This window comes from Pomacea canaliculata, linkage group LG5 (assembly GCF_003073045.1).
Source record: "Pomacea canaliculata isolate SZHN2017 linkage group LG5, ASM307304v1, whole genome shotgun sequence".
NCBI lineage: Eukaryota > Metazoa > Mollusca > Gastropoda > Architaenioglossa > Ampullariidae > Pomacea > Pomacea canaliculata.
Genome location: NC_037594.1, coordinates 28,057,630 through 28,085,540, shown reverse-complemented (window position 1 = coordinate 28,085,540; position 27,911 = coordinate 28,057,630). Strand labels below are relative to the sequence as shown.

The 27,911-nt window shown below is 38.6% G+C and overlaps 2 protein-coding genes across 4 annotated transcripts; both read right to left on the bottom strand.

Annotated features, from left to right (window-relative positions):
- Positions 1-56: 56 nt before the first annotated feature.
- On the bottom strand, positions 57-17,849 carry LOC112563636 (60 kDa SS-A/Ro ribonucleoprotein-like). Of its 3 annotated transcripts, XM_025237825.1 has the most exons (12): positions 17,533-17,849; positions 13,314-13,590; positions 9,762-10,090; positions 9,330-9,497; positions 8,962-9,109; positions 8,092-8,422; positions 6,985-7,116; positions 6,074-6,415; positions 5,590-5,792; positions 4,406-4,559; positions 3,806-3,988; positions 57-3,203 (listed from the first exon to the last, which is right to left on the bottom strand). In XM_025237825.1, the coding sequence occupies exons 3-12, from the start codon at positions 9,949-9,951 to the stop codon at positions 2,790-2,792; spliced, it is 2,265 nt and encodes a 754-aa protein (XP_025093610.1). In that variant the 5' UTR covers positions 9,952-10,090; positions 13,314-13,590; positions 17,533-17,849; the 3' UTR covers positions 57-2,789. The 3 variants fall into 3 exon arrangements, with proteins under 3 accessions (XP_025093610.1, XP_025093609.1, XP_025093611.1); XM_025237824.1 differs by lacking the exon at positions 13,314-13,590; XM_025237826.1 differs by lacking the exons at positions 13,314-13,590; positions 17,533-17,849 and adding an exon at positions 11,677-11,798.
- Positions 17,850-19,164: 1,315 nt separating this feature from the next.
- Positions 19,165-27,648, bottom strand: LOC112563638 (heat shock 70 kDa protein 13-like). Its single transcript, XM_025237830.1, has 7 exons — positions 27,519-27,648; positions 26,695-26,784; positions 25,878-25,983; positions 25,448-25,592; positions 24,859-25,078; positions 24,370-24,540; positions 19,165-20,712 (listed from the first exon to the last, which is right to left on the bottom strand). Exons 1-7 carry the CDS (start codon positions 27,541-27,543, stop codon positions 20,174-20,176), a joined length of 1,296 nt encoding a protein of 431 aa, XP_025093615.1. The 5' UTR covers positions 27,544-27,648; the 3' UTR covers positions 19,165-20,173.
- Between the last annotated feature and the right edge of the window lie 263 nt (positions 27,649-27,911).

Sequence of the window (27,911 nt, the reverse complement as noted above, 5' to 3'; positions counted from 1 at the left end):
ATAGCATAGGTTTTATCATAGTTTACTTGACATTCTTCCAGTGACATTGAGAGTTCTTACACTTTCTCTGATTTTTTTAATTCCATCGTCGCCAGATTGTGGCAGGGAAAATGTCTGTTTTCACACTACATGGCTCTTACATGTTTTTTCTTTCACACACACTACATACATAGCTATATACATGTATATAATGATACAATTTCAGTTCATAGCAGGTTTATAACAATGGATCTTCTTGTCTTTCACTCTCTATATATATATAAACACACACGGAACCATGAAGAATACACAAAAATGAATGTTGATGCATCCAAATAGAAAGTACAATCAATATTTAAAGTTGGATTCACAATTGTAAACGTTCAATACATCCATGGCAGGTTTAACAAGCTTTGTCAAAGTCCACGTACATCAGACATTCTTTCATAATTAGTGTACAAAAGAATATATATTAAACATATAGTCCCCAGTGTATCTGCCTTTCTGATCTGAATGAATTACTCTGGGTAATAACTTTTTAAAATGCTATTTGCAATGCACAAGGATGCTATTTCGTTATATGACTAAGTAATTTAAGTGGCAGAAATAAAATTGACAATAAAATCACAGTCGAAAGAAGTCGCGCCAAAAAACAAACAAACATTCATTCATGTGCAAGATTCTGAGAAGTAAGCAAGCATCTCTCTCTCTCTGACATAATGCGTCGAAAAGTCTGTCTGCGAAACATCCGGTTAACGAAACCTCCGTCGACGAAACATACGTTGGCTAAACGTCCGGTCGGCAAAACGTCCGACTCCGAAACGTCCGGCGGCAAAACGGGTACCACAACCACTCTACCTCAATTCTAAGATCGAAATGACAGATTAAAATTGCTATGAAACTACATGACCACCATCAAACAGGATTAAATAATACTTCCCTGTACTCTGCGACTGAAGATACCAATCATTGAACAGCACTTAATTAAGCTTTTTATCGATTGAAAAGGATTTATTTAAAAAGAAAATCCTTTTGTGATTTCTGTACAACCTCGTCTGCCAGAATGTGGGATCGGAAATGACACGTGATGGATGAGTAGACCTCTAGAAAATTCTTCGTTCTTTCCTGTGGACTGCTGCTAAAAGATACAAAGCTGGTTTTAGTGAAAGAATGTGATGCTAATTTTACTGCCCGTGACCTGTTTGCTCAATTTTTCAGCTGTCAGCACTGTGACTAATTACTATACTTTGCATAAAGCTCAATAAGATAACATTTGAACAGCAGCACTAGGAATTTAATGATGTCTGAATCATGTACTATTTAAAAAACCGAAAATAAGGGAAGTCTCTCAATATAAACACATTTAAAAACACGAGCAACGTCATACAGTTGGGACAGGCAAATGATAAGATGATAAGATGGGGGTCATCCTTGTAGGTGGGTCACTTCCTATGAATAATGGTGTGAAACCTTTGAGCCTCACACTAACGACGGTAAACACTAATCACAGACACATTGAAAATGGCTGATTTCATTTTGTAGTCAATACGTGAGAATCAAAAGAATCAATCTGATTCACAAATGACTAATAATAAAGCACCAGATCGTCATTATTTATTCCTCTCTCGTTTGCTATTTTAACTGTGTCCGATACAGAAAGAGACTTGTTTTTATGTTTCATTTGACATAACAGTTCAGCCGATGAGCTGCAGGAATCTCCTATCTAATGATAAGCATAGTCGACTATCCTCATGGCATGTTGTCGGATCCTTTTCCCCATCGTACTTAATTCATGCTCACGATCAGACAGACATTCTTTTTAGTTTAAAAAACGAAACTAGCAGTTGACCACAGATGCTCCTGAAGCAGGTCCGTACTGATTGAGTGATTGCTACATCATGGCTTTACCTCGAGCTTTGTATAGGGGGCCAGACAGAGCCGCACTCTTTGATGGAAACGAAACTAGCTCCATGTTTTAACTGCTTTTTCTCTTTCGAATAGCCTCTTTAAAATAGAAATCCACAAAAAAAAAAAAAAAAAAACCCAACAGATTTTAGTTTTATTTCAAACAATATTCAAACAGACGAAATCTAGTAGGCGTTTGGAATTTTGTCGCGTGTCTCTTCCTTCCTCTCTTGCTTCTCCCTCCTTCGCTCATTCATTCATCCCACTCTCAATCAACCCCACTCATCTATCCGCTGAAAGTGGACGTTTCACACTCTTCACACAAAGTTAATTTTAAGTGTATTAATATTTAAGACATTGACAAATAGGTACTAGGGTATCACTTCACATCTAAATATCTACTTTTTTCCATTTAGTATGCATTCCTGCAAAGCACGTTAGAGCAACCAGGCTGAATGGCAATAAAATGAAAGCAACTCATAAGTCTCATTATGCATAACAATACGCACACACATAAATACGTGTGCACACATACACAGGTAGTAAACAGTGTCATTTCATTGATTGCTACTGTTGACAGCTCAGCCAAGTATGGGGTGAATTTCCTCTATGACAGTAAGTCAACTGGAGAGATCGACCAGAACTCCTTCAGCGCGCGCGTGGTGAAGAAGAAAGAAGCCACAGAACACAGAGCGCGCCTCGAGCACAGTATAGAAAAAGGGTGTTATTACTAAAGGAAGAACTAATCAATTGTCAGAAACACGTAAATGACAAACGAAAGTTAAATATTTCTTACAATTCGGAGTTTGATAGTGTAGGATAGGATAAGCAGCAAGACAGGATATAAGCAAAGTACTGGCACTTTCGCTCTCCTGACAACTGTAAACATAGCAAGGAACGCGCTTCTACTCAAGACCCCCTGTCACGAACTCCCTGATGACCTCCATCATGTCGGGATCGAAGCCTACAATGTCCAGCATGTGCACGTCGTCGGGACGCGCGATGCTGATGTTGTTGGCCGTCATGCCCACCACGATGAGCTTGGCTGTGGGCTTGTTCATGGCCTCACGGTATTTTTGCAGCGCGCGCCACGGTGGTATCCGATGGTAGTTGGTCTCGCTGTCCGTCAGCACCACAAACACATCCACGTCCTTTTTCTTCTTGCGTGCGTGCGACATGGGCTTGGAGCAGTCCGTGCTGCCGAAGCCCAGGTTGTAAGTCTCTTCCATCAGCTTGTTCAGCGTCTTGCCTTCTTCCATGAACTGTGGCAGCGGGATGAGCTTGCTGTGAAACCCCACCAGCTCGCAGTGCTCTTCCGTCTGCAGCAGAGAAACGGAGAAACGCACGTTACATGTCTGTAAAGATTACAAGTGTGGTTTTGTATTTGATCCTAGAATGCGTGTGTCTGACTATTCGCTTGTAGAAACAGCGCCTGTCTACTTAAGTAACTTATGTGGACAACCTTACTTCAAATCTTTAAAAAAATATATATATAAACCCAACAGCAACAGATAGTGTATTTTATACTCACAGCTTATGTGTTTACATTGGTGTAAATGTATGTCTCCAATTGACAGCAAAGGTGAAATAGTCATTACGGCTGTAGAGACTTTTAGAAATTTTCAATAGCAGCCTATTTCTAGTTATCTTATGCAGCGATACAATAACGGCCACATGCTTCATTCAATCTGCTAGTTTAGTTAAGTGGTGGTTCGTAAAAAGCATAGAGTTGAGCTAAATGAATACTGATGCGCATTTATCAAAGGGATTACGAAGAACCTCATATTGAAGATTGACAAGGAATATAAGCGTTAAAATACACTAATTTCAGCCAAACAATCTTGTGGCAACAACAAAAGTGTTATCTCACGGAAGGAGTCGTAAATGTTTGGTTCATTAGCGATAAAAGTGAGGCACTGACCTTGACCATCACCATCGCAAGGCACGTGGCAGCTTCCTTGCAGGTGATTTGCGACTCCATCACAGTAAAACCCATGGAGCCGGAGATGTCGAGCGCGATGAAGAACCTCTTGCCAGTAGGCTCCACTGCTGTAAAACTTTTATAGAAGGCTTGGTCGAGTATCGTCACGATCTCGGTATTGGGCTGTAAGCAAACAGGGGAGTACAGGTTAGTATATTTAGTGCTGACATCAGCAACTTTTTATCTATTTTTCTTCCCAGCTCCAAGTCGTCAAAAAACATATATATTATCCCTCAGTCTCGCCACCCATCTGAATGATCTAAGTGGAGCTGTGCGTTTGAAGTGCACTAAACCAGTCTCACTGGTAAAAAACTCCACATGCACACAAGTTTACGAACTTTGCTTTTTTTAATATTTTATTTTGAAATTTGTGAAAACACATGCAAAGCTGATACAACATATTATTGTTACGTAGAACTTCTTGCCTTGATTGTTGTTCATACATTTGCGCATGACAATCACAAAGCAGATGAAGAAGGGGATAGAAACTGACAGAGAAGGTTGATGATAGATAAAGAAAAAGACCAGAGGAAATCTAACCTGCCACCTGAGATGCCCCTTGAATCCTTCGCCTTTTGCGTATGTTCGCTGGGCAATGAGAATTCTGAGAGGGTGGACCTTCGCCTTTTTCAAGGCCTCGGCGTTCAGAAGTTTCTCCCTCACTATATTCACAAGGCTGTTGTCATCAAATAACCTGATGCGAGCAAAACAAGTTGTTAAAGCCTATTTCAAGAATGGAGCACATTATAACCTTAGAAGATGGAATGAGTACGAAGCACAGAACAAAGAGAATTTTATGATACACGTTGAACGGAACTCATTCTGTTTCACCACAAAGCCACAATAGCAAAACTAAACGAAACACAAGTAAATACTTAAATGACAGCATTTACCTAAACTACAATGATCCTTTTGTGATATCAGTTTGTCTACAAATAAATCGTAAACGAAAAGAAAATACACGGAGAAAAGCAAACATGACCGAAATGTGATCGACGAAGATGCAAAATGTCTGTATGTCCGCAAGAAAGCAATTGGCATCGCTGCCAGCTTTCATAAGCGACGACAACGAGACAAATGGACATGGCTATCTAAGGAACATATATAGATATACAGGGACGGCTCATTGCACCGGTATTGATTCCACCGATAACCATCCAGCTAAAATCAATCAATCAATAAACCCAAACAGTGATGTGGCACTGTCCGCCTGACTGGAGCCCGGTGAGTTTTGTTCAGTTCATCATTTTTAAGTACTGTAATACATAAATTTAAAATTATTATACAATATTTATATTCTTCTTATAGTAGAAGACACTCTTTCATATAATGAACGAACGAGTAGAAGCAATGTGCGATTGTTTGAATTCTCATACATTCGCTCACGACACACGTCAATTAGTAAAGCTAGAAAGGCAGTGAACGAAGAAAGCAAGGGAGAATAGGGAGGGTAGAGGGAGAAGGAGAGTTGGGGAGGGTTGCTGGTTCACAAAAGTGTAGACAGTGAAAAAGATGAAGTAAAAGCCAGAGGAATCGGGGAAAGGGTAGACGTGTGTTAAGGAACAGAGGGAGATAAAGGGAAGAAGTCAAGAAATTGTAGGGTTAGTAACAAAAATTTCTTCACAGTGGTCATGTTGACTAGGAAAAATACGAACTGCGAAGTGATCATTTTGACCTGGTAGGCACTTACTTCAAGGTGGTCATTCTGGCCTGTAATCACTTACCCCAAGGTGGTCATCTTGGCCAGGTTACGCAGCATCGCCGTGAGGGGCATGTCGGGAAGCATGACCCGCCACACCTCAGGACTGTTCAACATTTCAGTGCGTAGGTGTTCACGCACCAGGCGGTGTTCTTGGATGAGTTTTATTGTCGTCTTTTCGTCTTCGCACTTTTTGGCCTCCTCCACCGCCACAAGATACTTGTGCACCTGAAGAGGACAGGCGTGTTTACTAGAAATCTTCTCAGCACTACTGGATTCGACATTGTCTTTGAGAACATGTGATAGAGAAATATAGAGAAAGCGTTTAAGAAAGAATGCCATTTTAATTTATAACAGCACTACTCATAAATTACGGATTTACATTCACACAGATCGTCTGTTCAGCCTATTCATAACCAGACATCCAGCCAGCAAAGAATGGAGGCCAGTTTATATGCCAGGGTAACGAAACTTGTTCCACGCGCCACACAAAAGCTACAACAACGTACCTTCTCCAGTTGATGGCGACTCAAGTAGCCGTCCTCCAGGTATGAGGTCTCCGCCTCCTTCAGACCCTTCAACAGGTAGCGGATGATGAATCCCACCTCGTCGTTCCTTGGCTTGATGTGCGACAAACGGAAGAGGTCGCGGTGAGTCCACTCATGACGACTGCCGTACTTGGTCACCTGCATGGCTAGTTGCATGGGGTTGTCGGCGCGCTTGTTATACCAGTCGCTCACGACTCGCCGCAAGCCTCGCCCCCACCCCGTGCTCGGGGGGTCCCTTTTCTTTCCCAGGGCTTCGATGGTGTCAACCAGCTTGAAAAGATGAGTGGGTATGCGGCAAATATTCTGTTGGGAATCCAAAAACGGTCTCATCAATAGGTATAATTGAAAAAAGAATTGCACAGATAATGGCACTGGCACTGACGAGACAATAGCAAGCTTTGTGAATGTATTGGTTGAAATGATGTGGAAGCTTTCATGATGGGTTAAAAAACTAGTGGGGCGCAGATTCTTTTCTAACGACTGTAAAGTTTTAATGCAAGGTATTGCTTCTCCAAATCTTTCGTTTTCGAGATACTCGCCTACAAGCATCACCGTGCGAAAAGAGAGAGAGACACACACATATATATATGCGCCTAATTAACAGATTGTTCTAGCTCTCCAAATGCCCTCACAATCTAAACGTATCCACAAACAATTCTAGCGTTTGTTATGGCCATCTGTGCATGGTGAGGTTTGTAAGCATGCATCTCGAGAATAGAATGAGAGTATTCATCCTGATTTGGGATAATATTATGCTCCACTGAGTTCTTCTAAACTAGAACAGTGATGCCTCGATATGATTCAAACTCAGTGTCGATATTAACATATAAGCCTTATATAAAAGAAGATTCATAGGGTGTATTCTAACTCACTTGCACAGCATCATAGGCCAGTTTCTTTGTTTCTGGTTTATCACACCGTATGCATTGCGCCAGCGCGTGTAAAAGGCCATTCTGCCTGTTGGTAGCGCCACGGTCACACAAATCCTTCAATATGTTGATCACCTGCCAGCAAGCAACGAATGAGTTTTTGAACACCCTGACGTGTAGACCTAAGTATTATAATAATTACGAACTGACCAACTCGTCAATCATTACTTTGTGATATATCTAGCGATAGAAGCAAAATAAATAGTAAAGTTCACGTTTTCACACGTAAACGTCCCCCAGGATACTTCGAAGAAGATAGTCTACGGCAAGACGGGCAGACCACCCCACCCTCACCCTTACATATTATAATAGCTATAAAATACCTATACTGGCTGAGACTAGTCCGATTACCTGGGAACAGACTAACCAGGCAGGTATACGAGATGCTGTCTACATACTGAGAACGGCCAACACAACTGGGCGTCTAATGTAAATTTAGTAATAATCTTTTTAATGAAAAATGGTTTAGAGTTGTATGCCTACATCAAGGAGTAGCATATCCTAAGTGTTAAGATGTGTTTTTAATTCATTATTATCAACTTGTACCAGTCCGTTAAGTGATGAATATACAAGCGCTCTTTATCACAAATAGTTTGGTAATCAATCCCCACCCAACTTGTCCTGATGTCGAAAACTGATCCAATAAACAATGTCAAAGTCTCTTTCTCTCACACAAGCACACACACAGAGAATCATACAATCATATATATTTACAATATCTCGCAAGTCTTTGCTTTTTTGTAACTTTCAACAAAATTTTGCGCCTTCTTTGAACGGACAAGAGCGTAAGCATGAAATATTATTTTCAAAAATTCATTTTACTATTTGACAACGCATAACAGTGTGATACTTTGACCTCAGAACCAATATAAATATCATGTGACGGAAATAAGTGCCGAGGAAAATCTGAGGAAAAGGTTTCGACTAAAACTGAAACATCAAAACTATGAATATGTGCTACAACATCATTCTCATATAGTCTAGCAAGCCCCTCTATAAATCTAAAAATCAAAAAGCGCGAGAACACGAACACATCCCTTCGATGCCCACCTGTTGTCCCCTGTCCGCCTGGACCATTTCCTGCACCACAGACAATTCCGACTCGTCGACCGCCTCCGTATTTCCCAACTTGGCGCAGGTGGCACTACCCAGGATTAACACTCGCCGCAACCTGACTTCGTCTGACACCGCAAACTTGGCCTGCTGCTCATGCAGGCGGCCAAAGGGCACACCACTGTCTGTCTCGGAGTCCTCGTCGCTGTCCTTCATGTCCCGCGGTCTGTAAGTGTTATTGTAATACAAGCGGCGTCGGCTGCGGCTAAACTTTTTCAGCTCGTCCTCTCGTTGTAGCATTTCCTGCAGGATGTCTTGCTTCTTTTCCCTGTTAAAGAAAGGTTCAATCTCAGCGTCAGCTGTCAGAAACGTAGAAGACGCAACAATTGCTTACAGTATTAAGAAAGAAATCCACAATCCAAGATTCAAATTTGTTTTTAGGGATTTGTGTTTCTTTACATCTAGCTTTTCAAGTTTATCTACAAAACGAATACATCTGCCGACATGCGTAACGCGTAAATACGTCACGAGCATGACTTGTTCCTGCAAACACTTTTGTATAGAAATGGGTGTGCATTCGATAAGGCTGCGCCACCCATGATGTTAGTCTTGTCACAGAAACGATGTAGAGTGAAGCACAAACTACTCCCAGAATATCACCACAATCGAATATGAAAGTCTCTTCTCTTCCTAGGTTTTCATCTTCCTCGTACTTCCCTTATGTCTCATCACACCATTTCTTCTCCAGTGTTAACCTCTAATTTTACAATGAATATTTCTTGATTTTTCATCACTAGATGTCTCCAATTCTGATTGTGAACACTTATCACATGCAACTTTTGCCCAGTGAAGAAATATCCCATTAACCTTGATATCTTGACCAGGTCTTCACTCATAGTGCCAGGGAGATCCTTGAAGAAGTACTTTTTCAACAACAGGAGGATTTCCTGAAGGATGCCGTCATCCTCTCGCTTTGGCTCCTTACTCGACGGCTGTTCTCCGGTGTCCATAGCAACTAAATAGAGAGCACAAACTTAATGTCACACAACAGCTCTGGTCGCTACACATAAAGCTACACAACTTGTACAAAACCCAAAGTTTGAATTACACATTCCACAAACATCCACTGTTTCAGCAACATATTTATTGTGGATAATCATTAGAAACAGCCAAGCGATGGAGTGATTTTGTCGTCAGGGGTCTTGGTGGAGATGGTAGACAATAAGTGTACTCACTGTCTGCGTCGTCGTCGACCTTCCGCTTGGGACTGACTGCAGGCACCTGTTCCTCCATGGCGACGGGGTCAGGAACCGCTCTTGGGATCGGGGCAGGCGGCATGGGAGGACGCCGATTGTAGTAGTAATGTAATTCCTCCCAATCTTCAGGTTCCATATCGTACCTCTCTGGTATGAAAACGAATAAATCATTTGTGGTAGCTACAGCACGCAGCCTCGGGCACACACATACATTTACACATTTATACTCCATCTCTCTCTCTCCTTTGCTTGTGTGCACGCGAACTAAATCATAGGTGCGAGTGTGGCTACCATACATCTCTACCATTCTCTCACTACACACGTGTGGGGCCAGGTCACACCAATAAAGTATGCAATCCAAATGATAATACTCTCACAAAGAAGAGCTCCACGAAATCCACTGAGCCTTACCGCCAGGCCTTCGTTCGATGCCATAGGGTGGGTAAGGCCGGGGTCTTTCCAGGTGGGGGTACAGATGCCTCTGTATAGTCCGAATCATGGCCTCCCCCGTCCTTTCCTTTTCGCCCTCTACCATATCTCGCTCCCTGTCGTTGATGGCGGCAAGCTCAGCCACATCGTCTTCTTCCTCTTCTGGCTGCATCTCTACAACCTTCTCTCAAAAAGACTTCCGTGGGAAGCGTTGCCGCACACAAAAGTAGTTCTGAAAATTTAAGTCTCAATAGTTGACACCGGTTCACTGTGCATCTTTCCGGAAGCCAACTTTGCAATCCCCGCAAGCCCTGAAAGGCAGTATGTCAGAATTAAGTATATCACTAAGAATGCATGAATTGCCGAAAAAAAAAAAGCAGTAGCGCTAAGTGAAGTAACAACTCGACGACTTTATGGTGTTCATATGCTCTCTTTCACTCAACTGCTCGACGACTGCACAGTGCTCTCTCTCTCTTCACACACACAAACAAACACGTGCAAATACACATCTAACAAACTCTTTTCTGTCTGCCAGTACTTCAACTATGTCAGTGAGATAATACTCCCTATGCTGTTTCATCCCAAGTCTGCCATGTAACGGGAACAGCAGTAAAAACATCGGTAATATTAAATAAAATCTGAAAGAACTTAAAAAAATAGTAATCACTTTGACTTTGAAAGTCATATTTAGATAGAAATGACAAAACTCGGGTGTAGTACGGCCATTTTTATCAAGATGCCTAAAGCATATCTAAACTTGAAGGGCTAAACACCACGACAGGAGAACACACCACTACACGTTATTTCAAGATAGCGTTCACGGTCTCATGCAAATATACAGATGCACCTTTTTTCACCATTGTCTAACTAATGGATAAAATGCAACCACAAACACGCATTTTAATGAGGACACGCAAATAAACTTGCTGATGGCTTACTATGAGCCGAAAGTTAGCCTCCCACCCCTCAGAGGTTTAACGTCAATTTTCACTTTTCTCATTGTTGGACGCTTTTAAAATGAGAAAGTCATAAGTAAATCTTATTAAGGTTTTGATTACTTTATAAGAAAACATGAGTTTCAGTCCATCAATATGGTAACTTACTTTTAATGCTACCATGTCAAAATGAAAGTTCAGACCAAGGAAGCGGAATGACCAAGTTCTTTATATTATGAAGCTGAGCGGGAGGTAATACTACCAATTCTGAGTCCAAGGGCGTTAATATCGTTAATATATCTTCAAGTAAAATTTTTATAACGTTCTCGCACCGAAAGATTTTACAACTGGATATTCGTCATTTTATAACTATCAGAGCTCGTTCTTCTATTTTGAGTCATGGCGTACGTATAAAAAAAATACAATGAACAAAAACACACAAAAAGCTAGGAAGTTCACTGAAGAAATTATTAGTTTCCTTCCAAGGACTGGTCTAAAGTGGTCCCCTTATTTGAAAAATGACTGCTTTCAGAATAACTGGCATAGTGCTTGTAAAAGAAAGCAACAGTTATTGAAGCATCAGGAAGTGGTTATGTAATGACATGCTGAACGGAGTATATCAGCATACGCTTCTTTAACATTTATTCGGTGTCTCCCATCCATAAAAATCAAGATTTCCAGACCTAAGGCACGGTCGCCGAAGGTTTTAAGATCCATACTAAAATTCCAGAGGTTTTCATTACAGGGAAAAAAAAAAACAAAAAACAAAACAAAAATGAAAACCAAAAAACCAACCAAACAAACAAAACAAAACAAAAACAAACGCCACCACAAATCACTGTATAACTGTACAGATATAACACGGAAATCAAGACAACTAGCAAGATGGGTTTAAAACATAAATATTGACGTTCTGAATTAAATTAGCTCATAAATTCGCGTTGTATAAAATGATCGTTTACTTATAATGGCGTATAAAACAGCTGCGAGGTGGATTTTTCACATATAAACAGACAGTAAGTTTTTTCAGCAAAGACTGCCACACTGAACAATAAGTTGCCACATTGGCAACTTAAGTGTCTGCTCACAACGTTATCCTCAGTATTGCCGATATTCTTACATTCGCTCAACTGCACTTGGATCCGAAATTGCGAGGCACAATTCACAGAACTAGAATGCGAGGGTTTGGACGATGACAGTGAGCATTTGTGTCACGTTGCGCCTGTAAAGTCATGCCAAAACACGAAGAACAGTGAACCGATTATCTGCCTAGCGATTGTCTCTAACCAAGAGATTTCAAAGTTACTGACAATGTCTGTAGTTATAAAGAGATTGGAAACAAGAAAGACATAAGGAAAAAAAGAACAAGCTTCCAAATATGGGAACACTGATAATCTAATGGAAACACTTAAACTACTCAACTCTGATTAAAACTGGAAAAACCCGGTTTCTATGAAAGGCCATCAAGAGTTTATACCTTTTTTTGCATGCAAATTATGTAACTAACTGCTCTGTGATTTGCACTGACGAATCGCGTCGTCATGCTATTAGAAATCTACATCTATTTATTTACATGATATGATGGCGACTAAAAAGAAGTTCTTCAATTCTGACATTCGCACTAACTAGAAGACACATGCGCCTCCATTTCCAAACGTTAAGACAAGTAGAAGAAATTTGTTAATACAATTAGAATATTAAAACATTTATAATGCTATCAGTAGCCGAAACAAATTGACGCCTCCCTTAATAAATTTTCCAAGAAGCTGGAAGAAGTACCGCACAACATGCCTTTGGAACAATAGTGTGTGAAATCGTTTACGGGACAAGATTTATATACACATCTTTAACGTGCACTTTGTAACACTTTTTCATACAAGATATGATTTACGTCATGTTCAGATAGTTCAACCGTCTTATTTCTTCAGCCCCGCTGGTAAGTTCTGAAAGAGCGTCATCGCTTAAACACAGGAAATTAGACTAAATTTCCAGACCGGCTAGTAGGCCGATTCGCTTATCCATACAGTTTGGTTTTTAAGACTGTTTTCTTTTTTTTTTTTTTTTTTTTTTAACATTTCAAGTCACGTTTCCACGGAAACGTCAATATACAAACTTCCACTGAGACCTCTTGTACAGGCAGCGGGACTGGCATGACACTAAACTGGCGGTGTCTGAAGATGACATTCCAGATGAACGATTAAAAATAACATGATACGAATCGACAACAGAAAGCAATATATCTGTTCGTAACAGCTCCATGCATTAAGAAAAAATATTGTTACTTTCCGAAAAATAGCAGAGCAAATGCGTGTATTAATTTCCTCAAATGCCCAGCAACTGAAATAAAACATGAAAGGCTTTTTGTCTGTTTTAACCAGGACTGAAACAAAATCATAAGAAATGAAGGATCTCTGTTAGAAAAATGAGAAACAACATCCATAGGAAACCAATTATTGACTCCACTGGAAACCGAGGACAAATCCACTAGCCGGAAAAGCAGCAATCACTCTCTTCGGGCTGCTTCAAAAATTGTTAACACCATCAGCCATTACAGGAAGCATAATCCTGTGATGATCACTTCTTTGATCACGTTCCTTACTGAGATCATGAAGAATCACGCGCTATCTCCAGGTGAGGGCGATCAATGTCATCGGCACAACAAGCACTTTTATCGTTCTACGTGGTGACGGTGTACAGTAGCTTCATCAGTTCTTTGTTAATCCAACAGTAGACAGGAGTCCCTTCTGGTCGTACAGCCCTCACTCGCATTTTTCCAGCAAGAAAACAGACGAGTCAACTATCAGGAACACGCCTGTGCTCGCTTCCAGCTCTTCTCCCTTTTTCTCCTTCTCTCTCGGACACGTCTGCTTAATCAGCTGAACGAAAGAAAAACGTCAAAATGTTCAGTTAGCATTAAGCTGCGAGAGCTTGAACAGGCGAATAGTATTACTGTCTTTTACAAAAACTGTCAAGAAAGACAGAAATAGGTTGTACATGATAAACAAAAACATTTTGGTAATCAAATGTCAATCATGTATAAGAGACAAGGGGAAAAACAACTTAAAAGTCTATTTGCACGCATCACCGAAGACATGAAAGTCGATTTGGAGCAGCGGATATGAATATGTTGTGGCATTGTTGTTATGCCTCCATACAGAAATGTCTCTCATTGCCATCTGGGATAAATCTTATCACACCTCCGCTGCAACCTCTCCCCCTTTTATCCAAAAGGAATGCTTCCATCTACAAAGTTCTTTCCGTATTGTGCAGATATACCAAACAACATCACCAACAAACACGATGCTGTTCCTCACAAAACTTAAGAAAACTGTAGCAATATGATCCATACTTGTACGTTCTCCATACGTGTGCTTCGTGTATTTTCATCCGTAGATTGCACGATACCAAATTTCAGCCAACGCAGTTGTCTATGACCTGACTGCAGGAAGTCTTACATCAGCACCTACCAATACCACAGTTCACGAAACTCCAAAGTAATCCATAAACGGCAAGAAAGAAGTAGAATGAGAACAAACAAGAAGACGAGAACAACATCAAACCAAAGAGGATACCTTTTTGATCAAATAGAGCAAAGATGACGTAAAATACGAACACGTGACAAGGCCGATGTGAAGTCAAACCAAAGCGAGGCTATGTAAAAGCTAGAACATACCGAACAGCTGGTGTAAAATATTTTAGAAATAAGGTTGGAGAAAGGAAAAACTTCATATAAAATACAGCTAATTACCGTATAATTGAGGTAATCAGCTATTACCCTATTGTGCTGTTTATATTATAATCATTATTCATTAAAGTACGGATTTAAAACAGAAAAACTTTAAAAAAAAACTTAAAGTTCTCCCCACATCACATATTAATTATATGCTTTAGATCCTATTTCACATACGTGAAAAAAGTACGTAATTGACTTTGTTCCAGTTCTGTGTTTTCGTACAGATATACCTCGAAGACTGATATCTAATAATGTCTCTGTAAGGGTTAGTACTGTCTTTAGGTCACAACACTCCGTTCCAGCTCAGTGGTTCATGAAATGCCACAAAGACTTTCAGCCAGTCACATCTCTTACAGTTCACACCACACCAAGCTTCGTGTAGACTGAACAGCGGTAGCGGCTTGCGGCAACTATACGCAGACGGGAGACTTGCCCGCTATCTGACAAAATGCAAACATGGCCGAGCCAATCATCCACCGACAAACAATGGCCGGCAATGTTTGCCTAGCAACGTCTCCACGTCAGGACAATCGACCAATCGCCTTGGTATTTGCAAAAGCGTGCGAGCCCACACGACTAGGGGTAGATGTAGATGGAGCATGGACGGGGGATATAGTTCGTGGATGTAGGGGCAAGATAAATTCAACCAACTTACAAAGTAGTGATGAAGTGTGTATGTGTGTAGAGGAAGGTGTGGGGGCGAGAACAGATACAAAGTATAACATCGATCAAGTTGTAATTGACAGTCAGAAACCTATTTACTGTTTGCAATAATCAGAAATAAGAATGAACAAATAGCCATTTTAACGAATACATGTTATGTTTTCTATTTAACATCGACATTTCGCCTATAAAAGAAAGCTGTTAAAAATACTCACTATCTTTCCAGTATTCTGCTGATGTCACTAACCTTATTCTTTAGAGTCGTTACTGTTAAATCTACAGTGATCATCTTTTATTGCCGGAATGAAGCAAATCCTCGCATTGTTCTTTCTTCTACATCTTTGTTACTATTCTGTGATTTTGTTCTGCAACTTTGTTACTTTTTTTGCTTGTTCTACAATTTGTTCCTATTTTTTATCTTGCTCTGCATCTTTTTTACTATTTTGTGATCTTGAGCCCTTAGTTGAAATATTGCGCTTTATAAATATCGACTTTTTTTCTTCTAATTACTATTATTAAAAATATTCATAAATTCGACCAGGACGAAATATTGCTGATAAAGCTGCTATTAGACAACTGAAAAGCTGTTATTTTTCTTTTGAAATACACCGTCACGAAGAGAATGCTCTTAAAGTGAAAAAATTCTTCGTCCGCAACATTTACTTTAGGTAGCTCTTAGGCCGAGTGTTTTCGTTAGAACCTATACAAATACGAACCAACCAACAAACACACACACACACGGCCAAGAGTGTGAGTGAGAGAGTAAAGAAGGGGGCGGGGTTGTGAGAAAATGAAGAAGTTCGTGAAATACAAATTAAATTATTAAAGGCACGGAAAGAGTTACTAACGAATCTTTCGGTATCGTCAGTGATGACTATCTCTAAAAGATATATAATTATATTTGAATGTAGACTTGAAAAACATACGGGACTAACAAAACGCAGTCTAAAGCATGCATGCATAACCTCGCTAGAACACGCACTCCACGTTTTCCTGTTTTCGTAGAATTAAAGGGATATGAGCTGTTCAGATTATAAAACAATCTGTTTTAATAGATAATAATTCCGGTAAAATAATTATAAAGATTATAACGATGTTCGAGAACATTCCAACATATGTAAGCACATAAGCAGATGATATACCAGCGCCGAACTTACATTTCTGAGAAAACGCAGCTAGCCCGTCTCTAAGTTTGGTGTCCCCAAACGACCTTTTCTTTCGACCGCGAATCTTTTCTTCGTCGATTATTTTTCTTTCTTGATTGTCTGCTCAAATTACTTTTATTCAGAGCGGATTTTGATAAGCGCCTAGCCACAACGTGCCGGTCAGTTTTGGCAAGTCACATCCATAACAAATCTGTTCTCCGACAGAAAAGATTTCACGATACACGTAGCTGTGGGTAGGGCACATTTCTTCTGTCATATTTGCGCAGCACCGCCCTGCATTCTTAGCGACACGACATATAGTTACTACGTATTTAACGTTGTTATCGACGTCGTTCAGAGCTTTCCTCCACTGCCTCAAGGACTGCGTTCCTCCTCCATTTTTTTTTTTTAAAGGAACGAAAGGCACGGGAAATGAAAGAAAGTTAATTTATATCCATATACCCTGACGTTTATATACATATAACTTATATCCTCAGGTGAAGGTCCTGCTAAGAAATAACGAAATCCAGGAGTCACAAAGTATAACCGGGTGTGTCTAGCAGGACAAATCGTCTCTGTAGAACACATATCACTTGTCTATCACGTTTGAGAAAATTAATTTCGCCGTGAGTTGGGCAAAAGAGAAAGGTCATTGACGCATAACAAGCAGTTATCAACAGCTTGTAAATTCCTCAACAGCAAACTGATTTCCGTCCTGATAGCAGCTTCGTCGAATCCAGCCACCTAAAAAGATGCTAGAAAGGATTATATAGCTCTCTAACGCGAGCTCATCCCACAACCCCCCCTTATATGTCTTGCTGCTATTTTGCTGAGTCATTGATTCGCTCTCACAATAGTTAACATCTGGTTTATAGAAAGTATCTACAGCCCCCATTATAATTATATATACACACATATATAATGCAGATAATTATTTTCTAGACGACACCCACTATAAACGGACCTAAATATCAGCATTTTGTTCGAACAGCGCGTAACACAAAAAGGCATGCTTCACTATAATACACAAACTTTCATGGGGCATAATGTCATTAAAAAAAACCAACAAAATTTCAAAGCCAAAACTTAGTGACCATCGTAGTTCAGCCTCTTGTCTATTTTCCTGTAAGTAAATTTATACTTTCTTGAGTTTCTTCTTATATTTCTTCTCACTGATGGCTATGGCGACATTTTAACATTCACTTAAATTCTACTTCCTCGTGGAATGATGTTGTAACAATCATTAAAAAAAAAATCGAAAGCCAAAAGAATCTTACCTATGTCGTCAATATTACTATGTTCTTCAAAACTTTACCATACTGACGATCAGTGCAGAGCTTGTCACCATTACGCACAGTTCGTCATATCGGGTTTTCCCCAAACGTCGATCTCCTCTACAACAGCAAGCCAAACAGCATTATTTTCTACAGGCAGACGTGGTCTATCAAGATTCGTCTCCGTGTGAAACCACACGATGCAAAGAATTATTTGCCACGATTTTCACAGACGTCACGTTTGTTTCTAATCCGCGATGAGAACCGACACAAGATGGTTGATCAGTCGCAACAACGAAACATTCTGTGCTGGCGAATGCGTAGACTGTCACGTGACCTCACATGGGATTATGCTCCGGTGTAGCGCGATAAAGCGCTGAGCGAGATTCGACGTCGAAGCGAGGTATGCTCAAGCGTATAAACTATGGATCTTCTAGTGTAGCTGAATGGATTAGCAGACATTTTCGTGGTATTTTTCTAAATCAAAACTAATAATAAAGCGCGAGTTGTATGTGTTTAGATTTTTCATGTTATTTTGACGTGTATTTACTCTTTAGCAGACGATCATCCCTACTCGCGCAGGGATATCAAACGAAAATAGTCCACTATCCACATCACTTGCAAGTTGCAAGATATAATAATTTGAACCTAAAAGTTTCATTTGTTTCTCAACTGTTAAATTTAACTTTGTAATTTTTTTCTTGTAAGGTTCAGTACATTCTGTTAGTATGCCTCGCTTCAACATCGAGTCTTGCTCAACGCTCAACCTTGCAGACAGTAAATATTGTATTTATATTGTTATGTGCTTAAAACTCAGACCTAGACTATCAAATGAATTTAATTAAGAGGGGGCGTTAAGTAGACCGCGATCCCTCGGCAAAGAATAATCAGTTCTTACTATTACTGCTAGTATTTTAATAGTATTTCCATCTCTTTAATTTTATGCTTTATATTGATGTCAAAGTCTTGGAAGCATGTGTCTCCTTTTGTAAGATATAATTATAACGTAAGTTTAAAGTTCTCACTTTATTCATTTACAACAATGCTGAAAGAAGACTCACTTTGCGTTCATACCTTTAAAGTTAAATATTTAATAATTGTCATGAACTAGCTTTACCATTTATAAAATTCCCATAACCAATCAGCAGATAAAAAAAAAACCAAACAAAAAACAAAAAAAACTGACCACTTATTTCTGTGGGAATAACGTGCTTGATTTTATATTTATGTGAGCATTTATGAATGTAAGTACAAGTGTGGAGCACACCTGTGTTTTCACTTTTGTATAAAACCATCATAAATCCTTTTTTTTTAACACTTAATTCAGTTATTTAGGTCATGTGATGATAAATATGGCACAAAGACAAAGGCAAGTGGCATTGATGAAAATTAAGTTGGTTGGCTTATGTCCATGATGCATGCTTCAGACTTACATTTATAAATTTTACTACAACTGTTTGGAATTGAGTAACATGAATAACATTGTTCCTAAAAATAGCGTCTTGAACATTGGTACTAGGAAACAATTCACTCTTATTACAATCTCAAAATACAAGAAAGTAATTTTTCTGTGATATTTTTTTAAGCATTCATGCTTCAACAGTCCCTATATGCTATGACAGTAATTAACGAAAGCACAGAATAATGCTTTACTGCTTCATTTTTATGTATGATAAATATGGGTACAATACATTATGGGCCTTTTCTTGAAAAAATACTATCATCTGCATTTGAAAATCATAAATGTATTATTTTTCCAAATCCCAACAATGCTAAATTTGAAGTGTCTTTTTATTTTCTTTTACCATAGTTTCCATCACAGTAAAGTGAGAACATGAGACCAATCCATCACAGTGTAACATCAAGGCAGTTAAGATTTCAACAATAATTTACCAGGAATGTACACATTATATAAAAGGGAGCATGTCATGCTAATTAAATATACACCACTCGAGTCTGTTTGTGCTTTGAAAAACTTACACTGTCATAAATGAATGTGGCTTACTGCGAAGGTGCTTTTCCTGTAAAGAGAACATTCTTAAAAAGAGATGTGGTGAAACATACACCATACACCCCCAAACACCCATGCATCCAACCACACATACAAACACACATTCTCTCTCATTCACAATATCCAGTTTGAAAAGAAGCTCAAGGGTACTGTCACATCAAGGAAACATTGAAAGAACCGATGTGTATTTATGAATAATTTTTCTTTTAGAGAATCACATGAATTCTGACATAAGGGTACAACTAATTCAAGATCTTCGACCCAAAACTAATGTGGTATTACTATAATAGAAAACCCACTTAACAAATATTTCAGGAAATGTGGTATTGACTTCAAGAAGCTGCAAGTGAGAATTTCGGTGATCCAAATGATGTATCTTTTCAGGGAATAGTTATTTGTTGACTTTTTTTTCCTGTAAATCAATATTTTATAATGAACTTAACCTAGGCATTTGAAAACAAATTTGCAATTGAATTACAATTGAAATGTGTAAGGACAAGGAGAATTTGATAGTTTTGATAGCTTAGCAACTCTGAAAAGTAGTTATTTATACCAGTAGAAAAACAAATCTGTTCAAAAGATGGAGAATTCTAAACATCAGATACCCTTTTATACAGTGTTTTCACACTAAGACTATGGCACATGTATTTTGCGCACTTTTGTGGGTAACTCTACAGCACTGACTGTCAATGGCCACATGCCGCCAATGATTCCTGCCTGAATAGCCACACCACTGGCAACAGCCAGCTCTGGGTCTACAGCTGTGTTAGGCTTCTTGCCAAAATAGTCTTGTACAAGCTCTCTCACTTTAGGTATCCTAGTGGAGCCGCCAACTAGTACTATCTCATCTACTTCTGAACTTTGCAAGTTGGCAGCTTCTAGAACTTTGTCAATGGGTTGAAGGGTTTTCTTAAAAAGATCATAATTTAGGTCTTCAAATAATGTCCTGGAGACAGGTTCCTGAAGTTTCTTATTTCCCAGGGAATGAAGTGTCATCTTGATTGTTGTCTGTTCATGGCTTGTGAGGCTCAGCTTGGCTTCTTCTACATGTAACCTCAGTGCTTGAATATCCGCCTTGTCTTCTAAAACCTGACCAAAACGCTCTTGGACAACACCCATCATATGATCCAGAAGCCGCTGATTGAAGTCTTGGCCTCCAAGGCGGTTATTGCCTGTCAGAAACGAGATAATGGGTGAAAAAAAAACCCCATCTAATTGCTTGCACATTTAAATGCTGGCTTTAATGTAACTAGGCTGAAGTACAAACATCATAAACGTATAAGATAAACACAAGCATCTGTGTTAAAAACAAATAAATTTGTTAGTAATGCACAGTTACACATTAACTTATTTAAATCAGCACCATTTATTTCATTTTTCAAATTACAACTGTTTTGTTGCACTCTGGACAAACAAACACATTACTTTGTATACTGGAAGAATGCATGAATTTACAAAATTGTTTTACATATATTAATTGATGTCTAAAAGTATTCTATTTACATAAAAGAATGACTCCCATGTTCACTGTGTATGGTTAAAAAATGAATTTTACAAATTAAACATTTATTTTAGTACTTTAGAAAAAAAAGACAATTGTTTCCTTTAACTGAAACAGCTGAAATATATTTAAGCTTTTTAGTTAATATTGGTAATACATTTTGAAACTATTTAATGAGCAGCACAAAATTACAACTAAATTATCACAGTCACCAACTGTAAAAACAGTGGGCAAGATCTAAGTATGCCAGGCTGACAGGTAACATAATAGTTTATAGAGACCAAGATATAGCAAAAATTATCTTACACAATATAAATGATTGCAGACCACTTCTTACAACCTTTAAATGTGTGAATACAAGGTGAAATCTGAATAACTCATTATTGGATTTTTTATTTCCTTTATAATCTTTGTATTAAGAGAACACCATTTTTTTTTATAGAAATATGTGCGTGTGAGTCAAATGAGTGTCTGGAAATTCCCGGAATTACTATGAGGCAAAATGGCTTAAGCTTCACAGAGGGCTTAAGCCCTATTTTGTTCCCGCCTTTAGTCATAGTTGTTATGGGCACGATTCAAATGAGCAATATAAAACTCATGTGCCTGTTATATGACACAAATCGACCTAAAAAAAATTACACCTAACATGAATTAACATGGTATGATAAAGCTTTTAAAATGTAGCACACCAAACATATGTAGCCCCTTGCAAGGAAAATGTTAAATATATACTAATCAAAATCCGTGTGAACAAGCCGAACAAGCTTGTGTTGGCAAACATCAGCTGCTGCTGCTGCATTCGCATTGCTATTCCTGCAGTCAGGTCGAAGAACTGAGTAGCACAGTACAAGCTTCGGCGAGCACAAATGGAAGAAAAATTGCGATCCTCCCTCCCCCACCCCACTGCAGTTGAGAGCATATATGTTGATGACGAGTATTCATCCAGCATGGCGGCGACATCACAGTGGGTTATTATTAGTTTTATTATTATTCAGTCGGTTTGGGGGAAGGTTTACTTCGCGATTAGCTCAACCTAATCCATTATAAATGATATTGCTCTATGCTTGGCCTTTGAAGTTACCTAATGAAGTCGCATTTGTTTATCTAATGGTTGGGAATGCTGAGTGCATGTTGCTTTTTCACCATATCTGAGTGAACACTCCTTTTTCATCATGGCGATATTCGCATACAAACATCATGCACAGAAAGAGATCAACAACACAGACGCCAGGATTGTACACATTGATAATACCGGATGGGCGTGAGAAAAATTGTCATGCAGTCATTCAGCAAGCATATTGTCACCAGGGGTAGAGCGATGCAGTAGAGTGGCTAAACGTTTGCTTGTCATACTGCTATATAAATGTGATGTTAGGGGTGCAGATCTCAGGCTATAGGTATTTCTCTCTGAGTGCGACACCCGGTTTTCCTTAAGTCCTCCGAAGTTATGAAGATAAAAAGAAAGACTAACAAATTCCAGAAAGTACAGAATTTAACTTTGCTTGCACGTCTGGTGCTTAGAGATAGGAAACGGAGAACATCACTACTCTCCTTCCTTTTCTGCCCTGGCTACCCATCCGTTCTCGCATTCAGTATAGACTGTGCTGGTTTTAATTTCTCGTGCTCTATTTCTCTGAACTTTTCTTCCCTTACGTCCCGTCTAGACGACTCCACTCCTCGTCTGACGACCGTCTCCGAACTATTACTGTCACCAGAACAACAACATATGGTCACAAGATTTTTAGTCATTGTGCAGCGAAACAATGAAACTTTTTCATTTTCCATATCTGCCACTTACCCACTATTAAATCCTTTAAATATGCACTGAAAACGCACCTTTTCCTCAAACATTATTCCTAACACTAGTTCCCATAAAATGCTAATCCTTTGTCAAACCTTTTCCCCTTATTGCTACTTCCCTGCTCGTCTTCCTTTTGCAAAATCACGATACTATGAGTCCTTGTTAATTGAATTCTTTTTGCTTTTTCTGTATTTGTCTTTATTCATCATTGGTACTGTTGTTTGTCCTTCCGTTGTGCATGTTGATTTTGACAGCCATATGCAAGAAATAATATAACAGCACAGTATTATTAATATTATTAAAAAAATTATGTTTCAAACTTGTGTCCTGATGGGGATGACAGGCAACTCTGTTTTGAGATCCAAGAGCAGAAAAATACTGGACCATCCTTGGTCACACATTGTGAGCACAAAGCAGTTAGGATGTTGCTGCAGCTACTAAGTCATACAAAACTATTGATGTTAGCCATGATTTTGCAAATAGAGAGAAGCTACATCTTTTTTTTACTGTATATTTTCCGTTTGTTAGAGCAGAAGATCAAATTAAATATTAGGATTCATGATGGCCATGGAAGGATAAATTAGATATTAGAACTCATGACAATTGTGAAATACAAGATGCTAAAGCATTACATATTACAGTTGAGAATTACTGGCATAAACCCTACAGACTTTGTTGATATAAGCTTACACTTTCCGTGCATATAACTATAAATAACGAGCAATAACTTCTTCAGCATAATTTCTAATGCTTTTAAATATATGTTGGGACGGAGGGGTCAATGAGGTAAAATAAAAAGGAAACTAAATAAATGGCATACATTACGCCTTTACACTTAAATGAGTCTCATGGATCAGCTGATTAGTAGATTGTTCTTATGCACTGCCAGTTTAAATCAGTGGAAACAGTTTTAGTCCCCTTCACCACTCCTGTCCAACACCCTGCACCCATGAATAAAGGAAGCAGATGACAGATGTTCTCTATGCCAAAGCAAAAAGGTGGAAGAGCCAGACAGAAGCTTTCTGTGCTGAGTTCTTTCAGCAGCTAAACAGGCTTCAGGCTTCGCTTTCATGGACTTGCTTTGTTTCTACTACCCACAATGTAACTGTTACTTTGGCAACAGCTGACAACTGTGAAAGTGACATCCATTGAGAATAATCTTTTATTCTAATTGCTCCTTACTCATTTCAATAAAGTTGAAGTCATGTAGTTTATTGTGGATGGTCACTGTCATCTAAACCATGTACATACCCATGCCTTGTGCTTATGGTTTGTGAACAGCACTGTAAAAACTGTTTGGATGTTGTCAATGGACATCTAAAAGAATACCTTTATTAATAAAGAACATAAAAAAAGAAATTGGCCTTTTAAACTTCGCCCCATCCCAGCCCAAGTGACAATGACAAATCTAGAAATATATGAATGCCTTCAACAATGCATAAGTGTACAGCTCAGAGGTTTGCAGATTTCTCTTGTGTTGTACCATCATCCTACTAAAGTTTTATTATCAGGCATATTAGCACTCACCAGCCATAGCCTGTGTAAGGAACATTCCACCTTGTATATTCAGCAGCGAGACATCCAGAGTGCCCCCACCAAGGTCTATGACGAGCACGTTGTGTAGTCCTGCTTTCTTGTGTAGACCATAGGCCAGCGCAGCTGCTGTTGGCTCATTGATAACTCTTAATACCTCCATGCCTGGAGCATACACAGTATGTGAAAAATGTTAAGGCTGCTTCCTGTTCAGCAAATCTGAGTGAAAATAGTTTCCATTGTACACAAGTTGCAGTTATTTTGTTATTGATGGTATATCTTATTGTGTTCTGAAGAAAAAAATTCTGTCAGGATTTCAACACAGAGATGGCAACAACTCTGAATAAAACTTACAAATTCTTCTTTTAATAAGTAAAATGTGGTTTAGAAATTTTCAAGACCAATGCAAAATTCAGACTGAACTTCACCAAATTTACAATGCCTGATCTACTGGCTTCATTTTAAATGAACCTCAAATCTTACCAGCCAAAGATGCAGCCTTCATTGTAAAGTTGCGTTGAATTGGATCAAATTCAGCAGGCACTGACATAACAACTTTATTGACAGGTACAGACAAGTTAGCCTCCGCTGCTTTTCGCAGAGTGCTGATGATCACTGACCCCACTTGCTCAGGAGTTATGCGTTTTTCGGTTTTGTTCACATTCACCACATATCGAATCATTCCATATTCGTCAGCTTCTAGCTGCAAAAACCATGAATGTGAAAAAGATCATTCAAGTTTTATTAATTTTTGTATTTTGGTGTTGGGACTTTGTTTTTTAATCAAAATATGTATTTTTTTTTTGGTAAGTTCAACCAACTCTAGCTTCTTGATCTAATTCTTCTAGGCTATATGTTGAGACAATGATCAGAGTACATAACAAGAATCATATGAACAAGAGGTCAAATGTCATGAGAACAAAGATTCACATCAAACTTATTCTCTGAGAAAAAGCACTCCCTAAAAGGACTTAAAAAGTATTATGTACAAAGTATGTACAACACACCATATACATTTGTGTATGTGTATGCATGCACTGTTGATTGCTGTTTATTAGAGTGTGAGGATCACCTTAAAGGCATACTGCTTCTGTAAAGTTTCAAGTTCTTCTCTATCAAACCGCTTGCCGATAAATCTCTTGGCATCATACAATGTGTTTTTTGGATTATGCTCAGACTGGGCCACTGCTTTGTAACCCACAAGGACACCATCATCACTACAAAAGGTAAAAATAAGGTGCTATATATTACACAAGATTTCAAATGAAAGGGTAATACAATTATTCATTTGTATAATGTTCTCAGTAAATATCATGACTATACATTTTTGTAAGTAGGTATCAATCAAGCCTCTCTGCATCATGCGCTAACCAGAAAACTCTTAAAAATGTAAATTTATATAAGGGCATGTATGACCAATTTTTGAAGATGTTTTACAGTATCTATAATTGTTTTGACTACCTGCACAGTAAAATCAGTGTTAGAACTTTCCAATATCTCACCTGAATGCTACTACACTAGGTATACATCGATGACCATCCTGTACTTCAAGAATATCGATAACACCTGTTACAGCATGAAACATCCCAATACATGAGTAGGTGGTACCTGCAATATACATGAAAAGAGTGAAAATTACATTTTAAAACAAAGTATCTCTATGTTCTGAGTTTATAAGCTATACAATTAACAAAAAACTTAGTATCTTTTTCAACTTTATTAATTCAGACAAGAAACTCATAAATCAATGTATATGTGTAATAAGAAATTAAAAAAGAAAGCCAGCAACACACAAACAAATAAATACAGAAGAAAGAAAGCTTCAATTCAGCACTTACTAGCAACAAGTATATTTAAAAGGTACAAGCAATCTATGCATACATTGCATATATATATATGCACATGCAAGAGAATAAGTATATGAATTGATGGGGTGGTAAGTACTGAAGCATGCTGACAGTCTCCACGTTATGGACATCTGTACTTATTATGTATGCTGGCAGTCTCCAAGCCATGGACATCTGTACTTATCAAAGAGCTGCTGCAGGGCCTATTAATTTAAAAGGCTGAGTTATAGAGAGATGATTTGAAGTAAAGAATACTCAAACTAGTTTATTATGCCTATAGAAACATTCTGCAGAATCAGTGGTTTGTTGGCTTGAGTGTACTAATGTCATTCTGGATTACATACCACAGGCATTGCAATTCACTAAAAAAAAGTAAATGCAGTTAAATATATTTAAAAATGTCACAAGTTTTTTTTTATGCAGTTGCTAATTATTTAATACTTTTCTTATTGTTGATGTTTAAACATCATACCTAAATCAATTCCAACAATCTTTGGCTTAGGAGGAGGCATATACATCTGCCCAAGATATCCTGCTAGTAGAAGGACTAAGAGGGCACCACCTGAAAGAGGCAATGGAAAATAATTTATTATACAAGAAGAAGACGAATTTGTTTACTGGCCAAGTGACATTGCACTTGGATTATGATTTGATGATGGAAATGACAGAACAACACAAAGAATAATCAAGCCTATCCTATACATATGCGCATACATAAACACTGCCCCTTTTTCTCGCTTGTTTCTTTTTCCACACTTCCTTTCTATCACAGACACAGATATTGCCCACAGTGACATAGACATGACCCATACGTTGCATAGTCAGCCAAAACACATATGAGGGATGCTTGGTTGCCCACGGAGACTGTATATGACCCTCAAAGACTGCAAAAGGGCACATTCAAGTAGTATGGCAATTTGTCAGTTATCAATATTCGATAAGCCAAATTCGTACATGTTAGATCTATAACTTTCCCCCGCCGACTTCCTCCACAAACACACATGTTCAAATGTTTACATGCATCTTCTAACCGTCCGTACAAGGTGTGATCTTTCAACATATGATCCTTTCATTGAAAGCTGGTGGTAAACAAGGTGCATCACAACAGTAAGTATCTCGGTGTTTCACATAATGGATGATATACATAACAGCTTAATTTTATGTTTCCTACCAAATTGAGAAAATTCACGTCTGTCTTATCAGTTTCGTCGTCTGCTGTTGCTGTTAAGAATGATATACATTCAAGCTTTTCTTCTGAGACAATTAAAAAAAGATCTGGAAAAATAACATACAAACCTATAAAAACAAATGTTGAACTCATTTCTGAGGCTGGTAGTTCTCTTTTTCATCCAGCCGGAGCGAATTCCCTCTAGCATATGCTCCTAAGTTATTTAGTCAACGTGTTGTTAGCGAGTTCCGGTTTCTAGAGAAGGGAGAGCACTTACACTTAAAACTCTCAGTGACTGTCATAAAAACAATATATTATTGTGCATACCTGTGGTTAATATTTTTCTAACGTGAAATTCTGACTTAAAATATAAAATACAGATTATTTTGATATGAATAAATAACGAGAAAGAATAGCTGGGCAATATATATATATCATTTTTGATGTGTTTAAGAGGAACGAGACGTTTCAAGGGGAAAAAACTCTTCTAAACCATTGCCTGTTACAAGTGCTATGTCCCT